Source organism: Typopeltis vanoorti, chromosome 15 (assembly GCF_054136105.1).
Source record: "Typopeltis vanoorti isolate ZY-2024b chromosome 15, IOZ_Tvanoo_1.0, whole genome shotgun sequence".
In the NCBI taxonomy this organism is placed as follows: domain Eukaryota; kingdom Metazoa; phylum Arthropoda; class Arachnida; order Uropygi; family Thelyphonidae; genus Typopeltis; species Typopeltis vanoorti.
The window spans coordinates 122,772,177-122,798,620 of NC_143563.1; the positions used below are offsets into that span (position 1 = coordinate 122,772,177).

The following is a 26,444-nucleotide window of genomic DNA, read 5'->3' on the forward strand; positions in this document are numbered from 1 at the left end:
GTTGTTTACATATTGTTTCCACGAGAATATCACCAGAGCACAATTTTTTTACAGTTTTGGGAGGTCCTGCCAATCCTTCTAAACCTTTTTGGATAAAGAAGGGTGACATTTTCCTGATTGGTTTCTCACCTGTTGCATGAATGATTAAAAAGGTTGGTACATTTATGTTAGCATCCGATATCTTTTGTTTCTTGCTTCTGTTTCCATATGCTGTATCTATAGTATCAATACTTGGTTGGGACTTTGTTAGGGTCCCTGAAACATTTGAGGATGAGGGATTCATATTTAAGGAATTTTTAGTTCGGCTCCAGAGCTCCCCACCCACCATGGAGCCACACATGGATGCCCACTACCTGTCAAGCAAAGACTACGCTAAGGAGTGGAACGCCAGGGCTACCCTGGACACTATACCGGCACTGCAGCAGGTCTAGGATCCCAACCCCATACCATGAGGTCAGACACTTACTTCAACACTGTTGCCCTTGCAGGCAAGCCCACTAACTGATTGATTCTGGCTGGGCCATCCAGGACTGTCCATCTTGCCGAAGCAGGAGCCAAAGTAGTGCAAGACTACCAGGATCCCCCTTTCCGGATGTCCACAGGTCGCACCGCACTGCAAACACGGTGGCAGGGTATTGGATCCCAGTGATGGTGGTCTGGAAAAAGGATTGTGAAAAAGACTCAGGAGAAGTAGAGCAAAAAATACAGGAAGAAAAGCAAAGAAAAAGAGGAAGAATGAAAAGTGCTAGTACCATCACTGGGAGGTCCCCTTCACCATGAACAGGTGCTCCACATGGAGGGGATACCTGTAGAATAGATATATTACTGACACATTGCATCTATTAAGAGGTTGAAGTATATGTGAGAGAGGGATCATCTATAAGCCAAATTGCTCTCCTCCGGAACAGAAGGATTTTTAGTAAGGTTTTAGTATTCTAAGAATGGATGGATTTAGAATTTTTATAAAATTGTAGCTGGGTGGATGTAAAATAGTATCTTGAGTGGAAGCAAATTCTTAGTTGATGCTGAGGATAATATTGATGTGATTTGCTTATTCCAGGAGAGCCTGCAGTAAATGTTAGCCCACACAGAGAGATCTGATCCTTTCTGGTGATTTGTGCATTACGGAGGGTAAGGGTACATGAGCTATGATCCCATTTGCAAGAGAAAAGGAAAGGCTGCATTTTAGTGGTATATAAGGTGACCAGATTGTATTCTCCACATTGAAGGATGGTATGCAGATCAGTATTTAAGGTACTGTTTGTAGATGTCTTAGCAAGAAAGTAGGTGCTAGAACAGAACCCTTAAGCACACCTGCATTCTTTAAGCTACAGTGCAGGTGTGACTCAGATTCTTCATATGAGCCACTTGTGTTCTGCAGACTTTTTTTCTTCAGTTGTTTTTTTTTACACTTTCTGTTGAACTAGAGCTTGGAAAGTGAACTATGATTTTGGGCAGAATGGAGAATTAGGGCCTTCAGGCCATTGAGGATAATTTCTGTCACTTGCTTGATGCAGATGATTATGTTCATGGAGGGAGGGGGAAGCAGTGTTTGGACCATGGAAAGGAGTAGAAATTCTGGAGGTCATCCCACTTGGCACTTTTGTAGTGTCAAAAGGACATGAGGTCATGAGTGGAAGGGTGGAGGAAGGTTGTTCTGTGAGATAGTAGACCTCTACAAGATGGTCTGAGTTACCAAGAGGAGAAGTGACGTCTACAGTTACCTCTCCTCTTGGTAGAACTGGGAGAGTGAAGTGAGTTATCAGGAATTTGGGTGAGCAGATGTATGATTTGCATTATGTCAATGTTTATACAAAGATGTCTGCATCTTTAATAAATTTAGTTTAATCCTTTATCCAAGTGTAAGCAAACAAAGTTTGCACCTGAATTATCTTCAGGACTGAGGCAACTCATGGTAAAGGTGGACCAAGCTTTCATCACTACTTGTCTTAGTATCTCCCATAATGCAAAGCACATCTCCTTGCACACATGTATAATGCTATGCATTAAGGGAAGGGCCACTACCCAGACCGGTTTCGACCTTTATTGAAGTCTAGTCGGTGGGAGCCAGCCCCAGAGGTGGTGATACCAAGGTGGAAGCAATGGAGAAGTTATTATTATTATTATTATTATGTAACACCTCCAGGGAGTCCAAATCGAGGCAGAGTGTGACAACAGCATCGAACAATTGATTCCCTTCCAACTACTAACTGCGCTCAAATTTGCTTACCTTTTTTTTTGTGAGCCATTAGTAGCAGAGGCTATACCAATCGACCAACCTTGTTACCTATACGAGTTGCCAAAAGGTGTCTCACCTTATTATTAAATTACTCTGGATTTAGAGAAAGATGTTGGAAGTTTTTTTCCACTTGGTTAGACTATGATAAATTTAGTTTAATCCTTTATCCAAGTGTAAGCAAACAAAGTTTGCACCTGAATTATCTTCAGGACTGAGGCAACTCGTGGTGAAGGTGGACTAAGCCCTCATCACTCCTTGTCTTAGTATCTCCCATAAAACAAAGCACATCTTGCAGACATGTAAAATGCTATACATTAAAGGAAGGGCCACTACCCAGACCGGTTTCGACCTTAATTGAGGTCTCGTCAGTGAGAGCCAGACCCAGAAAATGACCCAGGCCCAGCCAAAAAAAAAAAAAGTCTGGATTGCCCAGGTTGGTCACTGGTGTTGGTAAAAAGAGAGCCATTTGGAATAATGGTATGTAAGGTTGCCTGGGAAGATAACCTCAATACTCGGATTGTTGAATTGCAGCTACATTGAAGCATTAGAGAAAGCAGCTGACACAAAGAAAAAAGTGGTCCTTGTTGGAGATCTAAGCAACAAAGGAACAAATGATTACCAGACAGACATTTTGGGAAAATTTGGAGAAAAGAACAAAACTAATAATAATGGTAAGTACCTGCTGAATTTCTGTTCAGAACATGGACTAATTATTAATAACACCATTTTTCAACATAAAGATATGTGCAAATTGAAAAAAGATGCAAGAAATAAGTCTCATTGACTGTGTTTTTGTTGATAGTAATGTTTTTCCACTTGTAGCTTCATATTGTTCAAAACATATGAGCATAGAAAATATAAGAGTAAACAGAAGATTTGAAATAAGGAGTCACCGTTTAGTTTTGAGTAGGCTATAATCGAATATCCTATTAAAAAGAAAATGTATAAGAATATTTTAAAATGAATGAAAGTCAAGCAGCTTTCAGAGGTGAAGTATAGACTCAAAAATACAAACATTACTGAAGAAAAAAAAATCAAAGTGATTGAAAACAACAACCAAGCCTTTGAGATTCAGTGGCACATTCTGAAGAAAACATTGAACGATTAGAGACATATGCTGAGGTTGTTGGAATCTTGTAAGGATGGAAAATTCATTGGTGGAATCAGGAAATTAAAGGGGTAGTCAAGTAGAAGAAAAAAGTGTAATGAAAGTTTCCTGTGGTTGTCAGCCTCTACTCGAAAAGAATATGGAGAAAAATGTAAGAAAGTGAAGTACTGTGTAAAACTAGGTAAACAAAAGTTCCTGACTCCCTGGAGTCAGGAACTTTTTTATAGAACTAGTGCTTTTTTCCAAGAGTTAGGAGTTTTTCAGACATCTAAACCAAAATAAATTTTTCACCTGCATTTTTGTATAGTTCTATCTTTATATTGTCTTCTCCTTTTTTCCTATTTTCATCTTCTTTATTATATTTTTCAGTTCTAACATTGTGATATTTTCTGTTAGGTCATTCTTTATTTTATAAAATTTTATTTCATTGTTCTCATCTGTCCAGTGATTTTTGGAAATATGTCACCCACTTTTCTAAATCTATTGTTTGTATTTTTATCTTTTCTTTTATTTCTTTATTCATGTATTTTATTTTTTAATTTTATAGATTTTGGGTTGTGGCTTAAATATATCCTTTTCGAGTTCTGTTATGAAATTGTTCCGTCTCTCTCTCTGTTTTTTCTTTACTTCTTGTTTTGCAATTGCACTGTTTCTTTTATACTCTATTTCTGCTTCTATTGTTTTTGAATTTAGCCATTTCTGGTAACTGTCCTTTTTTGTTTTTCTTATATTTTTCTATTTCTTTGTTCCTGTCTCATAGTCCCCTTTTTCTAATCCATTTGCACTTTATTCCTAAGCTTTCTGTTGCTGCTTTTGTGAGAATTTGTTTCAAATTTTCCCATTCCTCTTCTTTGTCACTTGATTCATCTGTGGTTTCTGTTTTTATGTTTGTGCATTTTTGATATTGTTGTCTACCATGGGGATCCTGTAATGAAGAAATTTTTGTAACTCAGTTGATAAGAATTTTTGATATTTATGTATTTTTAGCCACTTTGATTTAAATCGAATTTTTGCTGATGCCATATAATGATCAAAGTTTAATTCAAAGCCTCGATATGCTTTTACATCAGAAATTAACTCCGCTAATTTAAAATTTGTGATGACATAGTCATTTATGATTTGCATCCTCTAGCTGACCAAGTGTATTTATGTATTTCCTTGTGTTTAAACTACGAATTCTTTATTCTTGTTTATTATAAATGACAAAATCTTGCAGTCTGTGACCATTTTGATTACATGCATCTTTGCCGAATTTACCTATGTTTCTTTTATATTTTTCGTTTCCTATTCTAGTATTTAAATCTACTGCTAGTAGTAAATAGTCAGTTTTGTCTGTTTTATCTATGGCATTCATGGCCTTTAATGTCTTGAGTCTAATTTCTGTTAGTATTTCATGAAATAGTTATAACATGCAATATTATTTTTTAGAGATTTATGTACCATAATCATTATACTGCTTTTGCTCTTTCTTCTTTTTTTTACTCCCATTGTAGATTTGTATCTTTTTGTTTTTCTTTATTTCTGTTACTATACATATCTTTATGTTAGCATGGTTTAGTTGTTTATCAAGTTCCTCTTCTTTGTATGTGATGCTTCTCACATTCCATGTTGCAACCTTCATTATGTGTTCCTTTTTCCAGTTTCGTTTACTTTTAACTGAATTGTGGTCTTTTCCCTGATAATCCATCCGGCTTTTCTTTGGATGAGACTTGAAAATATATTGAATTTCCTCAGGGCAGCTTGTTAGCCTGTTGCTGGGTAAGTCCAGTGGTAGGGGCTGCTACCTAATGCTTTTGGACAGGCAGATCCAACAGCATTTACTCTGTTAGAATGTAAGGATTATACCGCCCATACTCGATTTATTAGAATAAATTAGAATATTAGAAATATATTAGAATAAATTAATTTAGTTAATTATTTTTTAATATAAGCAAAATATAATTAAAGTTAAGGAACATGTAATTGGTGAGTATTAGTTAATATAACTACCCAAAATTGAGAAAGTTTTAGGCAATCGCTTTTGTTCAGGTTCGGGTTGTGAATGTGTGTTTCACAGCTTTCTTTGTAGAGTCTTTCCAGAAGAATGTAACTTTTAAGTAACATTTTGGTTTTGTTCCACTGATTTCTGTGTTTTGTAGATAAAGTGTGGCTTGCTAAACCAGATTTGTTGGGTTCTTTAAGACATATTTGTTCAGATTGACCACTTTGTCCATAATTAGGTGTGAGTCACTTGGAGAGACTGCTGCTGGAAGGTAGAGAAGTGAATAGAGAGAATGAATCAGATCAAGAGAGGAGTGATGTGGAAGAGCAGGAGAGTAAGACAGGAGAGATTGAAGAAGTGGATATGAATGGGGAAGTGAGTGGTATGCGTATAGAAAATGAGAGAATGGGTGTGCAAGAGGAGCAGGGAAACGGGGAAGCTCAGGGTGGACAGGGGTACACAGCGTGAGAAAGGTGGATGCTCCAATAGGAGGTGAGAGCATGTGTAGGCAGGAAAGAAATGGGATGACCAGGGATCAAGAGGAAACAGTTGGAATTGAAAAGGGTTCTAAAATGAAGAAGCAGAAAGGGAAATGGCCCCAGTCCAGCATGGAGAGATCACATCGAGTTAGTGGTATCAGTGAAACTACCTGTAGATCCAGAAATGAACTGTTGTGATTGTATACCAATGCTAGAAGTATAAGAAACAAGGCGGATGAAATGGTTGCACTAATTGCATCCGTTCACCTAAAGATTGTCGGAATAAGTGAGACATGGTTAGATGAGGACGACATCCTGACAGGAATAGAGATGGAAAGGTATGATATGTTTCGTGAGGATAGAAGGGGTAAAAAGGTAGGGGGAGTGCTATTGATGATAGAGAAAGAGTTATGTCCATACAAGGTAGAGATGCAAGAGGGAAATAGGGCCAGTGGTTTTGAGGCAGTATGGTGTGAGATAGAGGTGAATAGAATCAAATACTTGGTGGGATGTTGTTATAGACCTGGTAATGTGGATGGTGGTGATAGTGAAATGTACAGGGTGTTCGGGATAAATTTGACAGTTTCGTAAGGAAAAAGAAAATCTTCTTTGTATCTATTAAATTTAATGAATTGACAAAAAAACATTACAGGCAGAGTTAATTACAATACTATCAACAAGATTTACTCAAAATAACCACCATTAGCATCGATCACAGCTTCAATTCTGCTTCGGAACCTCGAACAAGCTGATGCTACAGTCTCCCTGGGAAGGGCCGCAAAAACTGTTTTAATTTTATCCATTAACTGGGCTTTTGTATTACTGGAAGTGCGATTGGTGTCTTTTTCAACTGCGCCCCATACAAAATAATCCATGGGGTTAAGGTCTGGGGAGTTTGGAGGCCAAACATTTGGACTGGTGAAGTCGTAGAAATTTTCAGACAACCATTTTTGACTTTTCCCAGAGGTGTGGCAAGGGGCCGAATCCTGCTGACATACGGCCTACCATTGGCTACCCTTGTTATCCAGGGCTTGACTACAGTTAGCAACTCCACGAACAAAGCCCGAATTCCAATGCCAGGGTTCTTCAACACCTGTTCCTGCAGATTTGCGAGGAATTCTGCTGTACGAACGCAATCAGATCGTCTGCTAGGGATCTTTCTTCTTGCTACATCCTTGTAGTCACCATTGCAAGTCTCTAGTTCATGCCTGATTGTTTTTACTGTATTCAGGGAGCATTGGGCAGCAGTCGTAATATCCTTATTTTGATGGCGGGCACGAATCATCATGATACAAGTTATTCTCTTCCATGATTCAGGTGGGTTCCAGCTATCCATCCTTTCTGACATCTTGTATATGAATGAAGAAGGGTCCAAACTTTTAAATGAAGAGAAGTGTGTGTTAATACATGTAACTTACAGAAAAATATAATTAATTATAAATATGTCAAATTTATCCCGAACACCCTGTATAGTCAAATTACCCAAGCAAATAAGAAGAGAGTGATCATTATGTGTGATTTTAATTATGGCCATATAGACTGGAATGAAGAGATAGCAACTGGAAGTAAAGAAAATGAGTTTCTTCAGTTTTTTAGGGATAACTACCTCAGACAGTATGTAACAGAGGGCACACGAGGATTAAGGGTCTTGGATTTGGTCATCTCATCAGAGAATGTAATTATAAATCAGGTGTCAAATCATCCACCAATTGGTGAAAGTGACCATGAGGTGATTACCTGGGTGGTTGCCAGCAGTGCGAGGATTCCTGTGAGAAAAGGGTATATGTGGAACTACAAGTGGGGGGGGGGTGATTATGAAGAGCTCAGGAGACAGCTTGCAGGTGTAGCATGGAATGAGGAGTTAGCTGGAAAAGAGATCAATGCAGCTTGGGGGATTTTAAATAAACTATCTAGTAGATGCAATATCTAAATGTATTCCAAGGGTGAGAAGGTTAAATAAGGTAGGTGTGAGATGGATGAATAAAGAGATTAAGCATGCGATACAGAGAAAAAGGGCATTGTGGAGGCAGCATAAGAGAAGTGGAAGTAACCAATTTCATGAGGTCTACAAAGACCAAGCAAGGAGGGTGACTTGGTTGGTGAGAGTAGCTAAAGAGAGGTATGAACAGCAGTTAGCTAATGAAGCCAAAAAGAAACCTAGGGAGTTCTTTCGATGTGTAACTAGTAAAAGAAAGAATGATTATGGAAGGATGACATTGATTGGAGGAAATGGTATAAAGATAGCTGATGCAGAATGTGTGTGTTGGAGATACTTAATGAGCGGTTCATAAAGATCTTTCAATCTTGTGAATGTGACTTCATGGAGAGATTGAGAGCAGTTGATGGTGGGTAGGAGAGACTGACTGTAAGTGAGCAAGAGGTGTATGGGGAGTTGAGTAAACTAGATGTAAATAATTCTGTGGGACTTGATAATATATCACTGCATATTCTGAAGGCATGTGCCAGAGAGTTGACACCTGCCTTGACACATTTTTTTAATATGAGTCTTGCACTTGGTCAAGTTCCTAAAAGTGGAAGGAGGGCAAGATTGTGCCACTTCATAAAGGAAGTGATCAAACTCAAGCATCAAACTATAGTCCTATCTGTGTGTCAGGTGTTGTGGTTAAGTTGTTGGAGAAGCTTGTGAGAACTAGGGTCCAGAGTTGGGTTGACAACAATGGTATAATCTTTGATGGACAGCATGGATTTGCTAAAGGGAGGTCATGTTTTAGTAATCTACTTACTTATTACAATAAAGCGACTGCTTCCTTGAACAGAGGAGAAGGATACATAGTAATACACTTGGATTTTGCAATAGCATTTGATAGAGTACCTCCTGATAAGTTGACAGTCAAACTAGAGCAGATGGGATTGGATATTAGATTAGTGCATTGGATTGGAGAGTGGCTATCTGATAGGTATCAACAAGTTGTTTATGGGGGTGCGATATCCAGGAAAAGGAAAGTCACTAGTGGAGTGCCTCAGGGGTATGTTTTAGGGCCATTACTATTTAACTTGTATATTAATGATATTGGAGAAAATTTTGATGGAGATATTCAGTTGTTTGCAGATGATGCAAATTTGGGACGAACCATAAAGAGTAATGAAGATGTGGCCTTGCAAGAAGACTTGAATAAATTGAGTGATTGGGCAAGCAAATGGGGATGTTAGTTCAATGTTGCAAAATGCAAGGTTTTAAAATTTGGAAAACAAAGATGGGATGCAGAATTTATGCTTGGTGAGAATATATTGTTGGAGGTAGAGGAAATAAGAGATCTCGGGGTGATAGTGGATAAGGATCTAAAATTTAGGGACACATCACCAAAATTGTGAAGGCAACACAAAGACTTCTGGGAATGATGCGGAGGACACTGACGTGTAGAAGTAGGGAGATTCTTGTTTCATGGTAAAAGGCTTTGATTAGGCCACACATGGACTATTGTGCCCAGATTTGATCACTGGGTTTTCAGAAGGAAAAAGAGATGTTGGAAAGTGTCCAAAGGCAACTGACTAAGGTAGTTTCTGACCTCTGGAATGTTGAGTATGAGGAAAGATTAAGAAGATGTAATTTGCAGAGTCTGGTGGAGAGAAGGAAGAGGGGAGATATGATAGAGACCTACAAGTTGGTAAGGGGTTGTTATAAGATCAATGGTGGAGAAGTTCTACAGAGAATAGTGGGAGATCAGGGGAGAACCAGATGTCATCCCCGGAAACTGTATAAAGAGAGTGTGAGTAGGGGAGTGAGAGGCAGGTTTTTTTCGTGCAGAGTTGTGACTGATTGGAATGCCTTGCCTGAGATTGTTGTGTCTGCAAGAAGTTTGAGTGTGTTTAAGACACGGTATGATGAGATGTGTGTGTGTGATATAAGGACCTCCCCCCCACAAATGAGTCTTTGACTCCATGAGGTCTTGGGTAATGATAATAATAATATAATATAAGCCATGAGAATAGGGGAGTTTGTAATTCCAGGATAAGATAGAGGAGGATATTTGTTTTTTGGTGTGCTAAAGAATGTATTAAGTTTGTGAACTGGATGGAAAGCTACTTGTACATTAATCTGTTGAAGTTTGTAATTAAATTTTGCTTATATTTAAAAATAATCAATTAACTACATTAATTTATTGTCATTTATTTTAAATATCTATTAATGCAGATGGAGCTCTTCTCCTGCAGCTCATAGTACACATAATATCACATGCTTTCAATTAAATTGTTGTTCTTTTTAGAGTTTTCTTATAACTATATTGACAATAGCTGTGAAACTTAACGATTAAAAATATTAAATGTAAGTGATTCTAGTATTAACATTTTATAATGAATATTAGTTGCAGGTTGGTGGTGTTGAACTGCTTTTACAGATTATACCTGAGACCAGATTATGTAGGAATAAGTCCTTCTTGTTGTTTTACAGAAAAAGTAATAAGTGTTTTGACATGATGCTATGATATAATTATAGGCTGTCCCCGACTTACGCAAAATTTTTTTAAAGGGATAGAAAAATAGCGAATTCTAAAAATTTTAATTAATTCACCTATGTTCTTCTCACGCCATCTAATGGCAGTCTTTGGAAGACAACCAACAACATAGCACATGCATGCACTTTTCTCAGTTTTGCTCTCAACACAGATGTGCTATATTTTTAATGTTTATGTGGTATACATTTTTAGTTTTTGTGGGGATCCTTGTGCCTCATGGTTTTTAAAAGTCCAAAGAGAAATAATGTCCCATTAGCCTATTATTGAGAGATTCATGAAGAGAAGAAACAAGCTGGTTAGTCACCTCTTTATAATTTCATAAGAAAGGTCAAATGGTCAAATTAAACATTCTTTTTTTTTTTTAATATTTTACATTGTTACCTTAAATTAATAATTATAACTGTTAATTTTAAGGAAAGAACAACGTATATTATTATATTAACTAAATAACTTTAATTAATACTTCCAATATTTCGGTAATGTTCCATCTTCAGGGAACATAAAAATTAATGAAATGTGCACGCATGCACTAACACTAAGCAAAAATGGCTGAAGAAAACAACTGAAGTCAGTCCTAAAGGGTGCCACCTAGTGGACAAATTGGGTATTAATCTTGGCTGTTTGGCTGATGTTTTAAGATTGCCTTCCATATTTGGGGTAGTCTCATGCATCCAAATTTATTGAGGTTTGGGGAGTTTTTTAAGGCTGAGACTGATTCTAAGAATAATCTCTCATATTAAAACTTGCTGCAGTGTAGTAAGGAAGCTTTCTTCCAACGTATTTTATGGCAGGTGTCCAAGGCATGGTCAGCAAGTCCTGAGTCGCTATAACGGTGGAAACCAATATAATTATTATGTTCAGATATCCTGATATTAGCAGTCCTACCTTTTTGGCCATAGTAAGACAGTTTACAACTACAAGGGACCTAGTAAACTCCAGGTAGGTCTAGAGGAAGTGGCTGGTCCTTGGGAGAGCGGATAAGAGATGCCAATTTTTGATATGGTTTGTAACAAGTTGTCAAGTCATATTTTTTTAAGATTTTTGTTAACTTTTCAGAAGTACCACGAATATAAGGAATAGTGACAGATTTGGAGTAGTCCTTGTTGTGGAGGAGGGTTGGGGTTAACTGGTTTTAATATTTTTTGGATTTTATTGGGGTTGTATCCATTGGCTACAAAGGTGTTAAGAATATAAATAAGTTCAGTAGTAAGGGCATTGTTATCTGAACTGATTAATTTTGCCCTGTTATATAGGGTTTTTATAATCCCATATTGTTGGGAGGGGGGATGGTGTGAACGCTGGTGAATGTATCTACATGTATGTGTAGGTTTTCTGTAAACTGAGATAGCCAGGAATCCATTAGGCTGGCATGTAATCAGAGTATCTAGGAAAGGGAGATTGTTATTGTTTTCTTTTTCTAAGGTAAACTGGATCCTGGGGTGTTGATTGTTTAAGTGTGAAAGGAAGTTTTCGAGTGTGTCTAGGCCATGCGGCCAAGCGAACACATCATCTACATAGCATAGCCAAACAATAGGTTTAAGTGGGGCCGAGTTTAAGGCTTTTTCTTCGAAGGTCTCCATAAAGAAGATGGCCAGAGGTGGGGAGAGTGGAGAACCCATGGCAGTCTCCTCTATTTGTTTGTAGATTTTTCCTTGCCAAATGAAGTAGCCTGAGTTCATGGTGAACTGAAATAGGGCTGAAATATCGGGAGGAAATTTGCCTTGGATGAGGTCCAAAGTATCTTTGAGTGGAACATTGGTGAATGAGGAGGAGACATCAAAACTGACCATTATGTCAGTGTGTTGGAGTGAGAAGTTTTCTATGCTGGCTTTAAAGTGGGCTGAATTTTTAATGTGTGAAGGTGTGTTGCCAGTATATTGTGTGAGCACTTTGGCTAAATGTTTAGCTAGTTTGTATGTGGGGGAATTGATGCCATCCACAATGGGACGTAATGGCACATTCTGTTTATGGATTTTTGGAAGTCCTTATATTCTGGGGGGGGGGGGGGTCTAGAGTTGAAAGGTTTTAGTTTATTAGTAATTTCCACAGGCCAAGAAGTAACCTTCTTAAGGAGCCTATCAAGTGTTCTGATTTGGGAGCTGGTAGGATCATATTCTATAGGGAGGTAAGTAGTCCTATCTAATGGCAGGGAGGAAAGCTTACCTGTGTAGTCAGTTTTGTTTAGAACTACAGTGGCATTTCCCTTATTCGCTTTAGTAATTATTATTTTACTGTTATTTTTTAATTCCTGTAGAGCTTTGAATTCTTCTTTAGAAAGGTTGCATTTTGGAGGTTTAGTTTTAGTGAGAACACTGGCTGCATCTAGTCTGATATTGTTGGCAATATGGTTGGGAAGGTTGTGGATATTACGTTCTAATTGAATCATTATTTCTTCAGAAGGGATTTTTTTTTTGGTGTTATAGCGAAGTTGTGGTCTAGGGAGAGTGCGCTGATAGCTTCATGGTTAGGGATGACAGGTTTATTACTGTGTTGAGAGGCACTTGAGGTATTCTAGCTGATTTCTTTTTCAAACTTTCGAATTTTTTGATATGACAATGTACTTTTTGGAATTCCTTATTTGCTGAATAATTAGAGGCGTCAGAGAGGATTGTCTAAAGATCATCATTTAGCATAGCGGTAAGCTCTTCTTCTAGCATACGAATAGCCTCGTTAGTGTTGGCCAAGAGAAAGCAAGTAGCGGTAATTTGCTCACGTAATAAAGCGAAACTAGTACGTCTATATATGCGTCAATATATTATCACTAATTATATATTGAAATCCAATTTTTGCTTCAATTCTGTGACTGAAACTAATACTCACATAACTTTTAAAACATGTTAATACACTACTGCATACTCATACTGTAAACATGCAGGCAATTATGATTGACTTATATAAAAATTTGAGTTATGTACAGCTTGCTGAACATAACTCTTACATAAGTTGGGGACTGCCTGTATTTTATTTGTGGTTTTATTTATTGGTGTAGCACTCTGCTAATATGCAACAGTTGATTGCTACTAGCTGCTGCCATATGCTATTTGCTAATAGACGAGTACAGTATACATGCATGTTATTGGTCTGTGTGTTAATAGTAATGACATGCTAATAAAATTGACAACTTCTAATAAAATATAAATTGACATACTTTTATTTAATCAATAAATCTATCTATAATAATATCTATCTATAAATGTATAAATTTTTTGAAAATGAAAAACATTCCTTAGTTATACTCTGTCACTTCTAGATCATAATGTGGAATATTGGAAAGGGTGAAATGATATCATCTATAGATTGTCACCATGATTCTATCCATTCCATGTCCTTTAATAGAGATGGCAGCCTGCTTGCAACTACTTGTAAAGACAAGATGCTGAGAATCATTGATCCACGAAAAGGAGAAATTATTAAAGTATGTGTCTTGTTTTTAATGTTTTCAATTATTCCAATAAGAGAACCCACTGACTCATCATTTCATCATTTCATCTTACAACATAGGTGAAAATATCTTATTTATTTTATATAATATTCTGTTACTTCCCTTTAAAGACAGTTAGTGGTGTTAACCCTCCAACCGGCCAGGACGTATATATATATATATATATATATATATACGCCCTATATACCAGATTTAGCTGGTATATATATATACCAGCTAAATCTGGATACAATTCAGTACACCTGTTGAAAGACCATGGATAAGAAGTTCAATTTGGCTGTTCTGTCCTTTAGAAGGTGCGATAATCCTTCACGCTGTAAAGAATGCTTAACCAGATTATCTCGCGAAGCTGAGTTTCAGTTCTCTATAACAAAGAATGCAATGCAGTTCCTTGTTTTATGATGGGCAACTGAACTCTGAGTTATATTAGAGAGACTAAAATATAGAAATTATTTTTATTTTTTTTTTTTATTGTACAATTTTAAATTCCAGGACAAAATATAAATCCTTGCATACTTTCTTCACTTAAATATGACATTACCTTGGAGAACCAATGTGTAATGTTTTTGTGCTAATTTTGTCTAATCACTTACTCGACAGAAAATTTTTTTTGTTTTCAAAGAAATTAATTCACAATAATTATTTGAAATATTATTTAAAAAAAACCCCGGCTGCCGACGTTCTAGATTATGTTATCTTTGTTCAAAATCATATTTCAAAGAATAATTCACAGATTTCCTGAAGGAAATCTGTGAATTATTCTTCGACAACTTTGCTTTTTAGAGAATAATATGCAATTCTTTAATCATATCACTAATTTTTTTTCAAAATATCGAAATCCACCGTTCTTTGCGCTTTCACCTTGTTGGTTTCCCTGTATAATTGGTATTTACAAAATGGTTATTATTTAAATTGGAATGTATATTTTCTGCTAGTTTATATATTTTGCTCCAATTTTAAAGTAAGCGATACTTTTGAGTATATTCTCTCATACAAAATATGTATATGTGCATGCATCAAATGTGAAATTTCATATTTTCACAATAAAATTGAACTTTATATCGACTTTGATAGTGTTATCCCCCCACCTCCTGCTGCAACACTACCACACACCCAAAAACTGTTATGAAACATAGGTACAGTTTTTATTCAATTTGTTATTTTTCCATAGTAATTGTTCCACATAATGTTTAATTTTTCTACACAGAAACTAGGTTTTGATTATTATAAATTAGTAAATTATAAATCAGAAAATATACATATTATTTCCTGATTTGATATTGGGTAACAGGGGAAATTAATATTTAAAAACACTGTCATCCTACAAATGCAATATCAGAATAATATGTTTCGAATGTCTGCTAATCAATCAGAAAGATGGAAAAACAAACAAGGAGTTTCTGCCTGTAAAATATTCAGTTATTGCACGAGGCACTTTAGTGGGCTGCCTGCTGGGCATGTTCTTTTGATCTGTTTCCCAGTGTGTGTGTGTGTGTGTGTGGTGGTGGTGGGGGGGTCAGTAATCTCTGTTAGCTTGCAGCTTATTACTGGGCAGAAAGGAATATTGGAAAGTATACCCAATACACAATTCATTTGTGAGATGGCAAGCAGCAGCAGCAGCAGTAGCAATAACATTCAGAGTAAGAAAAGGAAAGTTCGTGAGATGAAGAAAGTTGGAGCCTTCGCCATTATCCCAAGAATCTACCAGCCACGACTAATAAAAAAAAAGCTCAACACAAATGCTATGTATGCAAAAAAAAAAAAAAAAGCTCAACACAAATGCTATGTATGCAAAAAAAAAAAAAAAAAAAAAAAAATATATATATATATATATATATATATATCAGAAGGGAGACAGTAATCTGGTGCCCTGAATGTAAAACTTCTTTGTGTGTTTATCCTTGCTTTAGGGTATTCCATACTGTTCAAGATTTTTAAATTATGAATGGAAACAAACAAAAATGTTTGTTTTCAAGGCCATCAAAACAGTCCTTTTCAGGACTACAAATATTGATAGAGAGATGCCTGACTGTACTGTTTCCATTTCATCTTGAAGGCGAATTTTTTAAGTTATTTTTATAACACAATGATATATTGTTCTTTCGAAATGTTTAATAATATATTTTTGAAGGAATAAAATATCAATAAAAAAGCAGATGTCCTTCACCCTTGTTTTAGGGTATTCCATACTGTTCAACATCTATAAATTTTGAAGAGTAAAATCAAAAATGTTTCTTTTCAGGGTCATCAAAACAGTCCTTTTCAGGACTACAAATATTGATAGAGAGATGCCTGACTGTACTGTTTCCATTTCATCTTTCAAGTAAATTATATCACCAAAAAATGAAAAATAAAATATTGTTGAAAGTTATTAAAATCTATAAATAATAATGTGAACATTTTTTCCTTGCCAACACACTACTACTACACACAGCATTGATGTGATATAAGTTCCAAATTTCTTGTATGGGAGATTTATATATATATATGATGTTAAACTAGATGTTAAACTCACCAAGACGCCTGAATTAATAAAAGTCTCTATATTTAGAAAGCCGACACACATGGACAGATATTTGCATGCATCCTCACATCACCATCCAGCACAACAGTTGGGTATTATATCAACTCTTGCGAATCATGCAAGATCTGTACTGTCAGATGAAGAACTAAAAAAAGAACTTCAACATTTTAAATGGACCTTTAAAAGCAATGGCTACTCTTTAAAAAGTATCAACAAACAATTATCCCACCGTCAACGTAGTAACGTAGAGACACAGGACGACTCCAAAGGTTATATCTCCTTGCCATATATCAGCACACTATCCAAAATACCGAGTAGAATCTTAAAGAAATTTAACATACAAACGTGCTTCTCGACTCTTCCAAAAATAAGATCAAGTTTCAGCAACTACAAACAAGTCTCAAAACCTTCTACAATTCCCAGGTGTATACAAAGTCACGTGTGAGTGCAGAAAACCTTACTATGGTCAAACGGAGAAATCTATCCTCCTACGTCTCGAGGAACACCAGAGAGACATTGCTTACAAGAGAACCAGAACTACTGCCCTATCAGGCCATGTCCTGTTTTCAATAAACATGAACAACGAAAGCCGCCAACATGAAGTAAATTTGACAACAACTTCAAACCTACACATTTGCCACAATGAGGTAGAACGCCGCATTGTCGAGTCAAAAGAAATCACCTTGGACCCTCTTCATATGAACAATAATCTCAGCTATAATTTGCCTGACTCTTTCAGCTCTACTATCAGATACTGGAGATCACGTGGTTCCACACACGCACAAGTGTACAACAATAGAACTTTAACACGGAATATAGCTCAAGTTCATAATAACTGTAATTTACAGTCAGTCACATATTATAGTTTCATAATTGTATAGCTTTAGAATGTCTCAGTGTTTTCTTCAGTGTCTTTTAATAGCTTTCTATGTTCTTAATGCCTGATGAAGTCAATCTCGACGAAACATGTTGCAGTTTTAAATAAATCTCAATTTGTTATAATTCTCGAATTTTTAGTCAGTTTATATTAAAATGAATATATATATATATATATATATATATATATATATATACAGGGTGTTCGGGATAAATTTGACATATTTATAATTAATTATATTTTTCCGTAAGTTACATGTATTAACACACACTTCTCTTCATTTAAAAGTTTGGACCCTTCTTCATTCATATACAAGATGTCAGAAAGGATGGATAGCTGGAACCCACCTGAATCATGGAAGAGAATAACTTGTATCATGATGATTCGTGCCCGCCATCAAAATAAGGATATTACGACTGCTGCCCAATGCTCCCTGAATACAGTAAAAACAATCAGGCATGAACTAGAGACTTGCAATGGTGACTACGAGGATGTAGCAAGAAGAAAGATCCCTAGCAGACGATCTGATTGCGTTCGTACAGCAGAATTCCTCGCAAATCTGCAGGAACAGGTGTTGAAGAACCCTGGCATTGGAATTCGGGCTTTGTTCGTGGAGTTGCTAACTGTAGTCAAGCCCTGGATAACAAGGGTAGCCAATGGTAGGCCGTATGTATGGCAGCAGGATTCGGCCCCTTGCCACACCTCTGGGAAAAGTCAAAAATGGTTGTCTGAAAATTTCTACGACTTCACCAGTCCAAATGTTTGGCCTCCAAACTCCCCAGACCTTAACCCCATGGATTATTTTGTATGGGGCGCAGTTGAAAAAGACACCAATCGCACTTCCAGTAATACAAAAGCCCAGTTAATGGATAAAATTAAAACAGTTTTTGCGGCCCTTCCCAGGGAGACTGTAGCATCAGCTTGTTCGAGGTTCCGAAGCAGAATTGAAGCTGTGATCGATGCTAATGGTGGTTATTTTGAGTAAATCTTGTTGATAGTATTGTAATTAACTCTGCCTGTAATGTTTTTTGTCAATTCATTAAATTTAATAGATACAAAGAGGATTTTCTTTTTCCTTACGAAACTGTCAAATTTATCCCGAACACCCTGTATATATATATAAATACCTTAATTATATTCCAAACAATTCTGAATAGTAAGGTAAATCATATTATTATTATTATTCATGATACCTCCAAGGAGTCCGAAGACTCATCGCGGGAGGATACCTACTGTACAACTCTCTGTCTTCACTACTACACAGAACATCTACTACCAATCGTCTACATCAATGCCATCTACTGCCCACAACCACCACCTCTAGTAATTTTTGTCTGTAAATTGCGTGTGTTCTGAAGGGCCGATTCTCTGAGAAGTTTTATTTCTTAATTTTGAAACATTCTGTGTATGCAACTGTTTTTCAAATATTCCTGTTATAAGATTGTTTTTTTGTAAATAAGAATACAGTTTGCCGACACTTTGTTTATTAAATTTTCATAGCAGTGTGTGCCACAGATTAGAAATTTTCAAAGTAGCACGAATAATATTTTTTTTATTACAAAACAGCAAAGTTTGATAATAAAAATTTCCGCTTCAATAAAGTTCGACAGATTGAACAATATTATTGCTTTATTTCTTTTCTCCTGTGGGAGAAAAACTGTAAAATGTCACTCGTATAATGCCAGCCTGGTTGGCTGAGTGGTTAGAGTATCAGCTCTCCAGCCAAAAGGCTGCGGGTTCGAATCCTGCCGTGGGCATGGATGTTTGTGATTGTCTGTGAAATACTAATGGTGGTCGGCAGTAGATGGTGTTGTGTAGTAGCGGTCAGTTGGAGGATTGAGTGGTGGAGACAGAGATGTAGAGCAGGTGCCCCCCCCCTCGATGCGTCTTTGGATTCCCTGGAGGCGTCAAATAATAATAATAATAATATAATTATCGCAGATTTTCTATTGGCAAAAATGGTAAGAAAATAATCATTCGCACTTTCATTTCAAAACACAAAGAAAGAACATTGTAAATTCACCCATTGAGAAAGAAAATACTGCATATTTTCCTTCTGTTATCTGGTTTTTTCTTAGTAGAAAGAAGAAATTACTGCACATATTTCTTTTGTCAATACAAGAGTGTAAAAATCTGTAAATTGATTACATTATAGCTGATACAGAATTAATGCCAGAAATTTATGTAAGAGTTCTAACATCAGCAGATATAACGATGTTAAAAAAACGTTTAATTTTCTTGACCAAAAGCTCTGGAATGGCTTTTAATGGGATTATATTGATCAAGTGCATATAATAAACAACTATGTTATATCAACTAGTTTCACCAACTAAGGCTGTTGGCATCTTCAGGGTACGTAACTGATGTAAGGCACTAAAAAGTAAAAAACTGTTACAAATTATAATCAACTGATTCCAATTATATTAAACAAAGAACAGAGCACGTACAATACATGCATAGATCGTGCAAGATCTCACTTGTTTTCATTTAGGAACATACTATAGTTGGCACTGTAATTCAGTTCTGGCGTGTTGAGAGATCTAATAAGGGCATTCCAGATCATGGGTAAGATTAATCCTTGGTTCCTGTTAAGGTTTTGTATACAGCGGGCAACTGTTGTGGCCTCTTTAAAAATTTGGGAGCGGAAGTCCTCTTCTATGTAAGGAATTGTGCTTCTATCCCATTCTATGGTATAGTTCGGTCTTGAGAAATGAAAAGCTAACCCCGATTTTTCTTCTCTGTTATTATTGACGTCACCTATGTGTTCTTTTTGCCTAATTTCAAGGCTCCTTGAAGTTTGACTGATGTAATTCAAGCTGCACGAGCAGGATATGTTATAAACTCCAGCATATTTGGAGAAAGGATGGCTATCTTTTTGGAGATCTTAAGAATTCTCTAATCGTTTCTGTAGGTTTAAAGGCCACTCTTATTTTATGTGGTCTAAGGAATCTTATTGGATTGCAAGACTCCTTAGACCACAATATGCTGGAGTTTATAACATACCTGCTCGTGCGACTTGAATAACATCGGCCAAACTTTAAGGAGCCTTGAAATTAGGCAAAAAGAACACATAAGTGACTTCAATAATAACAGAGAAGAAAAATCGGGGTTAGCTTTTCGTTTCTCAAGACCGAACTATACCATAGAATGGGATAGAAGCACAATTCCTTACATAGAAGAGGACTTCCGCTCCCAAATTTTTAAAGAGGCCACAACAGTTGCCCGCTGTATACAAAACCTTAACAGGAACCAAGGACTAATCTTACCTGTGATCTGGAATACCCTTATTAGATCTCTCAACTCACCAGAACTGAATTACAGTGCCAACTATAGTATGTTCCTAAATAACAACAAGTGAGATCTTGCACGCTCCATGCATGTATTGCATGCGCTCTGTTCTTTGTTTAATATAATTGGAATCGGTTGATTATAGTTTGTAACAGTTTTTTACTTTTTAGTGCCTTACATCAGTTATGTACCCTCAAGATGCCAACAGCCTTAGTTAGTGAAACTAGTTGGTATAACATAGTTGTTTATTATATGCACTTGATCAATATAATCCCATTAAAAGTCATTCCAGATATAACGATATTTTCTTCTAGGTTTAGATGTATGATATTATTGAAGTAGTTAAACTTTTGCTACTATTTTACACTAAACTGCATGAGCATGTTCCTGAAGTGATTTACATTTGTAACAATTGCCTGCAGATTGAACCGGACTATGACCCCTTCCCCCAACCCAAAAAATTAAATGATTATGTAACACATATGCACCTTTTCTCTTATAAAATTCAAATCCTTTTTACAAGATAATTGTATAAATAAAGAAATCATTTTTGGCATAAATTCTGCATCAGCCTGCAAAAGAAATGTCAGTTTTTCTGTGTTAGGATATCTGCTAATCAACAACTGAAAATGAAACAAAACATTCTTGCTTGAGGCAATTTAGTGTGACTTTTGGGGAAACTTTCTCTCTTGTGTTTCTCAAAGCAGTTAGAGCAGTCTAAGACTTTAGCTTTTCCTCCAGCTAAGAGGATTATTGTCGAGCATTTCTAAGACATTTCAGAAATAGCAACCAGCAGCATTAAAGTAGTAATATTTAGAATATTTTTTGTTTTAAAAAAAAAGAAACAAAAATAACACAACTGAACTTTCTTTTGTGTGGTATGCATAAAAAGTTTTACATATTGAAAATATAGCATAGTATTTCTAAATCTTAGAATAATTTCAGCAGACCGCTGAACAGCTGATTTCAGATTCAAAGGAATAGTACAGAATTAGAAGCTTTGAATATACAATAATATTATTGCTTTATTTCTTTTTTCAAAACAGTAAACTGAAATAAGAGATTTTGAAAGCTGTCTGAAAGCTTACAAACCAGTAGAAATTTACAGTCGTTATGTAACTGAGTTCCAAAATAGCAGATGGGGGGGGGGGTTGCAGTAATAAATATTAAAAATGAGCATAAATTTTGAATCATTCTATACAGGATATCCTTCCTATTATATTTTCAACATATCTACAGTGGTTAAGCACTGGATATTATAGTAATGTGTATCCTACATAAAAAAAAAAAAAAAATCTGTTTCAATTTTATGCAAAAGAAGAAGGTGAAGAGTCTCTGATAAAATAACCATTGGATAATCGTTCCTAAAATTTAAATATGATGATCCATATAAAGGTATTTTGCAAAGAAAAATATTTTACAACTTCCATTTGACAAAATATTTTAAATGCAAACAGACATTTGGAAATTCACGAAAAAAATCTATATTGTCAGTAAAGTGAAGGAAATTTACTATTACTAAAATATATTCATTGCAAAGGCTGATCTGTGGTCATTTCAGGATTGATTATTATTTTGTCAGATGTGAAACTCGTTTTTATTTTTGGAAAGAGACACAATATATAAATTGTGCAGGGGAAAAAAAAAATCGATCAAATATCCTAGTATAGTAAAGGAAATTCCAAGTAACACAGTACATGTAACGACAAGTGACACAAAAGTCCCTCCAGCAGTTAATCTGCTAATGGCTCAAAAATCGCTGTTGAAGGATTAATGGCGGAGAAGGGTAAATACTTGATAAAAGGTAGAATGCCGATGAAGTTTTGATCCATGAAAAATGCTGGGGTGGTCTGGCTATTTCATCCACCTCAGCCAGTAGGAAGGCTAATGCTATACCATCAAGTTAAGTTGCATTCTGCACTGCTGCAATCCTTTACAGGAATGTGAAAGCAGTGATTTCTTTTTGAATGTATAATACCATCTAATAATATCTACTGAAAGGAAAACTAATGTTGCTTGTAATAAAAAAATTGCAATATCTTTATACTGAAAATCACTGATTATAATTTTCATAGACAACAGCAATCATCATTTTTAATGGTAAGATGATAATCAATTGCACATTAATTGTTTCTGTGCAGTTAGCATTAACTGCACAGAAGCATTTTCTGATTTTTATCTTCACCTGAAATGCATCCTGAAGTTTTTTTTTATTATTATTATAATCCTATTCATAAAAGGTTGTATAGATAGATTTTGTATCTCTCTTTAACATGCCCATGTTACTACATGGGCATGTTAAAGAGAGATACAAAACCAGAAATTCTGTTCTTGACACCAAACATAGTACTTTTCCAAGCTGTTTCAGTTCCCAGTAAGCAGAGTGGAAATCTTACACCATGTAGAAAACCATCCTATAACCCAAAGATCTTCTCAAACATCCCACACAGTGAGATTTGAAACCACATCCTATTAGTAGCAGAAAAGAGATACTAATCACTCAGACAACCAAGCCATTCAGGGATAATCTGTCAATTATCTTCCCTTCCTCACTTAACTAATATGAATTAATTAGCTGGATTAGAGGTGGGTTAATTATGAATGCAATTATAAAAAATATTTCCATCTGTTCAATTGTTAAATCAGTTTTAAAATGTAGTGTTTTAGTATTATCATCATTATTATTATTACATGGACAAATGTATGTATGTTGTGTGGGGTGGGGGTATATTTTTTACTTTGTTTGTGCATGCAATCCTGTCATTGCACGATTAGTAAGTCACTTCCTCCACTCCGATTGGTTTAACTCTTTTAAAATAAAAAGAAAACACCTGAAACTCAACTTATAATCTAGCTTGCACGCAGGTTCATATACCAGGATCTCACATAAACATCTTATCTTCTAAATTAACCTGGTAACTCTATAAACCCATTAAGAGATTCAGTCTTCAGATACCTTATAACAAAATAAAAATCTTTAAATTACAGAACACACAAATAGACATAGCACAAATCAATTATGCAAAGTGCCAATATATTTTTCAAAGTAGAACTGCAAATCACATGAAAAACTGTAGCTACACAGTTTCCCCTTCAGTTTTTCATAAGCTAACAATTTATCTTCTTCTTCTTATTCCTTCCCTCCTCTTTTACTCTGCAGTATCGAGGATTTTTCTACATTTAGCCGCTACCTTATTGAGGATAAGGTGGTGTGTCCTATGTCTGTAGATGCGTGTGCTCATGGGCTGGTTTATTTGTTCTTGGGGGACATAAAAACCCAAGTTTCTGGGTGAACCCTCCCCCCCCCCCACACCTCTGTATATGACCTGCTGACTCACCTTTTGTCGAAAGAGACCACATAAAGGTTCCTCATATCACTGATGGGAATCAAACTCAGGTCAGATTATTTATGGAAGCCCAAGCAAAAAATCCAGTCCTCATGCCCTTACTAACCATACTCTTACAACTTTCAGGGATGACCTCTTGTTCTGCCCCCTCTAGGCAAGTGCTGAAGCGTTTCCCCTGCATCAATCTTATAAAATCCTTTACGCAACTTAAATGTTTCTATCATATCTGCCTTTTTTTGAAAAGGTTATCAACCAACATTTGCAATTCAAAAACCCCCAGTCTGTCCTTAAGAAGAATTCCACAGATCACTCACCATCATGGTCATTCGCCTGTGTATCCTCTCCACCACTTCCTCATCCCCAAGAAACCCAAGTGACCATACCTTTGCACAGTAATCCATATGTTGTGATATCAAGGTGTTATAAAGAGAAATGATAACTCACTTATCTTTGCCTGTTGCTGTGTTATTCTGTAACTAAGTAGTTCTGTGAGTTACCCTGGCTGCTTTTTATACCCTCTGACTGTCTATCCTATTTATATACAACATAGGAAAAAAACCTCTGTGCTTAAGAAGAATTCCACAGACTACTCACCATCACGGTCATTCGCCTGTGTATCTTCTCCACCACTTCCTCATCCCCAAGAAACCCAAGTGACCATACCTTTGCACAGTAATCCAGATGTGGTGATATCAAGGTATTATAAAGAGAAATGACCTTATCTTTGCCTGTTGCTGTGTTATTCTGTAACTAAGTAGTTCTGTGAGCTACCCTGGCTACTTTTTATACCCTCTGACTTTCTATCCTATTTATATACAACATAGGAAAAAAAAACCTCAAAATAAACAACAAAAATGAAAATATAAAATATTTTATTTAATGCCATGGGTGTGCTTGCCATAAAACATAGGAGAATTCATTTTTATTCATAGGTATAAACAGTTTTGCTTACTAAGCCAATTCTTTTGATGAATGAAATTATTCCTGTATTGTGATAAATATCCCCTCCTCAACAGACACCATACTGCAGATGTAAGAAAAACAAGTACCTTTATTATACTACTAAATACAGTCCAGACACAATTACAGTATTAATATTATTATTATTATCACCCCCGAGACCCCCATGAAGTCAAAAAGACTCATCCAGGAGGTCCTTTTGTCATACACACAGCTCATTATACCATGCCTTAAACACACTCAAATTCTCTACAGGCGCCACAATCTCAGGCAAGGCATTCCAATCATTCACAACTCTGCATGCAAAAAACCTGCTCCTCACTCCCTCTATTTATGTTTTCCTTATACAGCTTCTAGGGATGTCTCTTGTTCTCCCCTAATTTCCCACCATTTCCTGTAAAATCTCTACAACATTGATCCTGTAACAACCCCTTACTAACTTGTAGGTCTCTATCATATCACCTCTCTTCTTCCTATACTAGACTTTGTCAATTGCATTTTCTCAACCTTTCCTCACGACATTCCAGAGATCATAAAACACTACCTTTGTCAGTTGCCTCTGTACCCTTTCCAGCATCTCTTCATCGTTTTGAAAACCAGCTGACCAAATCTGTGCACAGAAGTCCATTTGGGGCCTAATCAAAGCCTTATACAATGGAACAAGAATCTCCTTACTTCTACAAATCAGTTTCATCTGCATCATTCCCAGAAGTCTTTGTATTATCCTCATAATTTTGGCAATGTGTTGTCCCCTAAATTTCAGATCCCTATCCACTATCACCAAAAGATCTCTTATTTTCTCTGCCTCCAACAATATATCACCACCAAGCATAAATTGTACATCCCATCTTTGTTTTCCAAATTTTAAAACCTTACATTTTGCAACATTGAACTCACATCCCCATTACCCGTCACTCAATTCATTCAAGTCTTCTTGTAAGGCCACAACATCTTCTCTACTCTTCATAGTTCGTCCCAACTTTGCATCATCTGCAAACAACTGAATATCCCCATCCAAATCTTCAGCAATATCATCAACACACAGGCTAAACAGCATGGCCCTGAAACAGGCCCCTGAGGCACACCACTAGTGACTTTCCTCTTCCAGGTTATTGTCCCCCCCATACACAACTTGCTGATACCTATCAGATAGCCAGTCTCTGATCCAATGCACTAATCTAATATCCAACCCCATCCCCTCTAGTTTGACTATCAACTTATCGTGTGGTAATCTATCAAAAGCTTTTGTGAAATCTAAGTATACTACTGTGTATCGCTCTCTTCTGTCCAAGGAAGCTGTCACCTTATTCTAATAAGTAAGCAGATTACTAAAACATAACCTCCCTTTAGCAAATCCATGCTGTCCATCAAGATAATACTGTTGTTGTCAACGAAATTCTGGATCCTAGTTCTCACCAGCTTCTCCAACAACTTAACCACAACACCTGACAAACAGACAGGCCTATAATTTGATGCCTGAGTTCTATCACCTCCCTTATGAAGAAGCATAATCTTGCCCTCCTTCCACTCCTTTGGAACTCGACCCAGTGCAAGCCTCATATTAAAAAAATATGTTAAGGTAGATGTCAACTTCCTGGCATATTCACAAGAATTAAAATACCTTTATGAACTGCTCATTAAGCATCTCCCCTATATCTTCTGCAGTAGTCGTCCTTATACCATTTTCTCCAATCAATGTCATCAGTATATACTATAAGTAATAA

General features: G+C 36.3%; 1 protein-coding gene across 4 annotated transcripts in view; it reads left to right on the plus strand.

The window, feature by feature from the left end:
* The window catches only part of LOC150099115 (coronin-2B-like), a 565,643-nt gene that overhangs the window by 234,891 nt on the left and 304,308 nt on the right, over nucleotides 1-26,444 (plus strand). For all 4 annotated transcript variants that reach the window (XM_090404927.1, XM_090404925.1, XM_090404924.1 and 1 more), the window contains one exon: nucleotides 13,533-13,697. In XM_090404927.1, the coding sequence (XP_090261053.1) occupies nucleotides 13,533-13,697 (165 nt within the window). The remainder of the gene's footprint in view (nucleotides 1-13,532; nucleotides 13,698-26,444) is intronic.